The sequence below is a fragment of the Physeter macrocephalus genome, chromosome 16 (genome assembly GCF_002837175.3).
Source record: "Physeter macrocephalus isolate SW-GA chromosome 16, ASM283717v5, whole genome shotgun sequence".
In the NCBI taxonomy this organism is placed as follows: domain Eukaryota; kingdom Metazoa; phylum Chordata; class Mammalia; order Artiodactyla; family Physeteridae; genus Physeter; species Physeter macrocephalus.
The window spans coordinates 102,691,001-102,696,567 of record NC_041229.1 but is presented as its reverse complement, the minus strand read 5'-3'; the positions used below and the strand labels follow the sequence as shown (position 1 = coordinate 102,696,567).

Genomic DNA, 5,567 nt, shown 5'->3' with positions numbered 1-5,567 from the left:
GCAGTGAGAGGCCCGCGTACCGCAAAAAACAAACAAACAAACAAAAACAAAAAGATGAGGAAGTAGAGGCTCAGAGAGGGGACATGACCTGTGGAGGGACTGCCAGCACTGAAACCCTGGACTTCACTTTTCACAACAGACTTGCCTAAAATATTTTGGATAAAAGAAACTATATTTAAAAACCATTGAGGAGGACTTCCCTGGTGGCACAGTGGTTAAGAATCCGCCTGCCAATGCAGGGGACACGGATTCGATCCCTGGCCCGGATAGATCCCACATGCCACGGAGCAACTAAGCCCGCGCGCCACAACTACTGAAGCCTGTGCACCTAGAGCCCGTGCTCTGCAACAAGAGAAGCCACCACAATGAGAAGCCCGCGCACTGCAACGAAGAATAGCCCCCCGCTCACCACAACTGGAGAAAGCCCGCGCACAGCAACAAAGACCCAACGCAGCCAAAAATAAAAACAAATAAATAAATAAATTTCTAAATCACTTTGGAAGTCTCTACATTTTTGCTTCACTTTAGTAGTCATTAATGCACCAGTTTAATATTTGCCTACTTCAAAATTGTAAAAGTACAAAAATTTTACAGTGAAAAATCTTCCCCAGGCAGTTCTTGTATATCATTCTACAGATATTCTGTTATACTGTTTGTTTTTAATTCTTTTCATGATTTCCTCCGTCTTTATATATGCTTATAACGTTGTTACTGCTTCATACATCAACTTCAGTCTTTATCTATTGACTTCCTGCCGTGTGAAGAGACTTACTCCTTAATTTCTTTTGACCTGTATGAACTTTTAGTCATACACAAGCATTATTTTTTTTTAATTAAAAGTAATTCAACTCCTTAAAGGGCTTTTATGTAAACATCAAACAAACCAATAGATAAAACTTACTCCAAGAGATTGGAGAACTAACCAGTATTTGAGGTGAGCCAGAGTTTTCATGTTAACTTAAAAGAAATTCACAGCCTGACGGATAGATGCCACGCGTTGCGCGTGGTCACCCACACCTCGCTGTCTGGGAACTGCTGTCACGCCCTTTTAAAAAGGCAACGCCCTCCTATGGCCCCGCCCCTTGATGGCTAAAGAAGTAAACTAAGGCCCTACCGGCACCTCCCCTTAAAGGGGAAATCCATTTCTGTCGTCTAAAATGGGAGCTTCCAGCAGCGTCTTGCCTTAACGTAAATCACGGCCGCCCCTCTTGTTAAATGGGCAAAGTCCCCGCTGGGCCCCACCTCACCTGCGCCGTCACTTTGTACTCTGTGTAGCCCTTTGGGTGGGTCCGGGGGTCGGAGACTGTGTAGTGCCGCAGGAAGTCGTCCTTCGCCTGGCGGGACATGGCAATCGAGCTGGAGCAGAGCTGACTGCCGGCCTCCGCCTCCTCCACGCCGCCCCCGCCCCTGCCCCTCCAGGTCAGTCTCCGCCGGCCACAGCCTCTCCCGGGCCTGCGCCCTTCGTCCTCGGGCCCAGGGAACTGGTCGCAAGTGACAGTGCAATTCTCGGCCAGGGCGCTTGGCCAAGGGAGCGTCTAAAAAGTCCTCGGTTGTTGGTAAAGCAGGAACTAAGTGATTTGAGAATAAGGATTGGGGAGGTTGGATCAACTCAGGTCTTCTTAGAGATAAGCCCACCCCATGCGATCGTAAACCCTCATCACATATCTCCAAATGACTTCTCCTTTGCTTCCCAATTCCCTTCTTTCATCCATCCACCCAACTTTTATTGTGTTCAGTATGTGCCAGACATTGCCAAGTTATTTCCCTGTCTCCCTCCTGAGGATTCACTAAATTCACGTTTTCTGGGAATGTGGGGGGAGCAAAAAGAACTCCAGAGAAGCACAATAGTGTCATGGGTTCCGAAGTCACATGTCTTACTAGCTGCAAGAGATTCCCTTAACTACTCGAGCCTCAGTTTGTCATCTCTAGAATGGGGATGTTTATAATAGAATCTACTGCAGTGGATATTTATTTTTCCTTTGTTGGTCCATCCAGCGTTCACCCCTGCCTCTTTCTGTTAGCACCATAGCACCAGATCTTTAGAGGTAGTTCGCTAGTATGTGCAGCCCTCCAGCCTCTTAGTCCAGAATCCAAAGGTGCCAGCCCCTTTCCTTGCCCCAGGTCCCAAGTGGGGGCGGGGGACTCCCTCCTGAAGCCTTGAATCTTGAGTGAGGGACAGAGGGCACAGTGCCTGGCAAGGGGACTAAGTTGTTCCTTGAGTACAGTGCTGGCTGCCCAGCCTTTGGAGCACTCTGTTTTCTAAGCCTGGATGTCCGACCTCCATCAAGATGCCATGAGTTCCGAGCATGCTTCCAAGAGAGGCTTTTTCTGCTAAAGGCAGTAATCTGTGTCTGGGCAAACCATCCAGGACCCTGACTGATACCGCTGAAACCGAGTGGGGCCTGGGCACAGAGGCCTCCTTTTGTCCACCATTTCTTATAGGCAAGACTCCAGCCTCCATGACCTTCCCTGAGTTCCAAAGGGCGGATCTGAACAGTTGCTAATCAAGGGAGAAGCAGCCAAGAAACCACCTGAGGCGAGATTAAAGGGACCAGAGAAGTTCATCAAGATTGAGATGACCACCCGAGATTAGCCTGCTCACGCCCTTATCTTGTCAGAGACCCCACCTTTGAACCACTGTTATAAAACCCTCCATCAAATCCTCTGGGGTCGGGGCACATAGTTTTTCGAGACAGAAGCCCGGTGTGTTCCCCTTTGCCTGGCAAAGCAATAAAGCTATCCTTTTCTACTTCACCCAAAACTCTGTCTCCGGGATTTGATTCGGCACCGGTGTACAGAGAGGCCGAGCTTTGGGTAACACCACCACCACCAGGTTTCGAAGCTTGAATGCAGTACCATGGGTGAAGCGCTCATGGCTACTCTTGTTACGGGAACTCAGATGAGTGAGCGCTGTAACTCCAGAAAGAAACACAAAGCAAACTTCCAAATCAGACTCCTGGGAGCATGGAAAGAGGGGAGTACATCCAGGAGGTGTTTGGGATGGAGTGGTGTCCCCTCCCACAGCCCACACCAGGGCTCCTCTGAAGACCCCTTTAGACATCCGCTCCTGGTCTTCAGAGTTCTCTCAGCAGGGCTGTGGCTCCAAGTTCCCTTCTTGCCCATCATTCATTCCCTCCCCTCCCTTGCCCAGATGAGTGAGTCAACCCAGATCAGTGGTGGCTGAGTTCACATTGATTGGATCTCCTTGAACTCCTACTGGTTCAAAGAATGATCATTATAGCTGACATACGGTGCTTGTGACACACAAGGAACCCACCCATTTGGTCCTCCTGGCAACCCTAGGAGGTAGGTGACACTATCTTTAACCCAAATGGGGAAACTGAGGCACAGACAGGTTAAGCAACTTGCTCAGCGTCGATCAGTGAGTGGCAGAGCCAGTGTTTGGCTCTGCAGACTGGGTGTCCGCTCACCACAGGGATGGAACCTTGGGGACCCCAGTGCCAGTCTTGCGCAGAGGACAGGGCAAGCGGTTCTAAACTTCTACACTGAGGGACAGTTTATGCTCTAAGTTTGTCCACCCCACATCCAGTTCCCTTCCTCCACGAGGGATCCTAGTGGCAGTCTACGAGTAAATCAGTATCTCTTCCCCGCCCTTCCCCTGGGAAAACTGACCTTCCCTCCTAAACACATTAGGCTCCCTCTATCTGGCACTTGAATTTCAAGCAGAGAAACAAAACCAGGATACAATGGAATATTACTCAGCCATAAAAAGGAATGAGATTGAGTCATCTGTAGAGACGTGGATGGACCTCGAGACTGTCATACAGAGTGAAGTAAGTCAGAAAGAGAAAAACAAGTATCATATATTAATGCATATATGTGGAATCTAGAGAAATGGTACAGATGAACCAGTTTGCAAGGTAGAAATAGAGACCCAGACGTAGAGAGCAAACATGTGGACACAAGGGGGAAAAGGGTGGGGGTGAATTGGAAGATTGGGACTGACATATATACACTAATATGTACAAAATAGATTAACTACTGAGAACCTGCTGTATAGCACAGGGAACTCTACTCAGTGCTCTGTGGTGACCTAAATGGGAAGGAAATCCAAAAAAGAGGGGATATATGTATACAAATAGCTGATTCACTTTGCTGTACAGCAGAAACTAACACAACATTGAAAAGCAACTATACCCAAATTAAAAAAAAAAAAAAGAAAAAGAAAACAGGTTAGTAGGGTGTAGTGGCTAAGCATGCTGGGTCCAAATCCCAGCCCCCCTGCTTCCCGGCTGGGTGGCTTTGGGTAAGTCCCGTAAACTTCTGGAGGCTCAGTTCTTATACAGATGGGGACACTAAGAGTCTCTCCTGCTTGGGGCTGTTCTTCAATGTGACGGTGAGAGTGCTTCAAACCGAACCCTACAGAGTAAGCCCCCCGCTGGTAGGACCACATCAGGGGGCCCTTTGAAAACATGCGTCTATCTTGCCACCTGGATGGGGGCCCTGGCATCCCCCCCAACCAGTCCCCATTCTTTCCCAGCTTCAGAGAGTGCCCTTTCGCCTTCAGGGAAGGCCCTTCCCAGCTCTGCTCTTGGTGAGCTAACCTGGCTTGATGTCCACATCCTTCACGGGGGACCTTACCCCTCCATGCTTCCCAAGAGCCCTTGCTCTGCTTTCCTTTTTTCTTCCTGTAATTACCTCTACTTGAACCAATGCTGCCTCACAGGGCTGTGCAGGTTGTCTACTGCACATGGGTTCCTGGCTGCAGTGGGAAGTTGGGAGCTGAAATTCAGCCCATTTTCCAGTCAATAAGCTGTGAGCCCTGATGTGGCGGTGCATTCCTTTTTTAAATTCATACCCTCTGATGGTAGCAGTTGCTCTAGTAAACTTTCCTCCCATCCACTCATCAGAAAACTTCTACTCATCCTGCACTCTCACGCGGCATGTGGGATCTTCCCGGACCGGGGCACAAACCCGTGTCCCCTGCATCGGCAGGCGGACTCTCAACCACTGCGCCACCAGGGAAGCCCATCAGCTTTTTAAAAAAATTAATTAATTTGGTTGCGTCACGTCTTAGTTGCAGCCGGGGGACTCCTTAGTTGCAGCAGGCGGGCTCCTTAGTTGCGGCTCGCAGGCTCCTTAGTTGCGGCATGCATGTGGGATCTAGTTCCTGGACGAGGGATAGAACCCAGGCCCCCTGCATTGGGAGCTTATTTATTTATTTATAAAATTTATTTGGGTGCAACAGATCTTAGTTGCGGCATGTGGGCTCCTTAGTTGCGGCTCGCAGGCTCCTTAGTTGCGGCATGCATGTGGGATCTAGTTCCTGGACGAGGGATAGAACCCAGGCCCCCTGCATTGGGAGCGTGGAGTCTTAACCACTGCGCCCCCCAGGAAAGTCCCAACTCTCAGCTTTCATGTCACCACCTCTGGGAAGCCCACCTGGACTCTTCCAAATACAGTTACACAGCGCTGTCCTGTGCTTCTATAATTCTTTGCCATCCCTTTGACACAGCGACAGTTAACCCTCTGACTGAAATCATCTGTCCCTTTCTGTCCCCCACTGGACTGTGGGTTCTAGGCAGTCACTAGAGCTGCTGAATCAA

At 49.4% G+C, this 5,567-nt stretch overlaps 1 protein-coding gene across 1 annotated transcript in view; it reads right to left on the bottom strand.

Annotated features, from left to right (window-relative positions):
* Positions 1-1,463, bottom strand: part of LOC114488007 (sorting nexin-15-like) — a 4,485-nt gene extending 3,022 nt beyond the window's left edge. The window contains exon 1 of the mRNA XM_028501383.2: positions 1,248-1,463. Within this exon, the coding sequence (XP_028357184.1) occupies positions 1,248-1,346 (99 nt within the window). The 5' untranslated portion in view covers positions 1,347-1,463. The remainder of the gene's footprint in view (positions 1-1,247) is intronic.
* Positions 1,464-5,567: the final 4,104 nt, after the last annotated feature.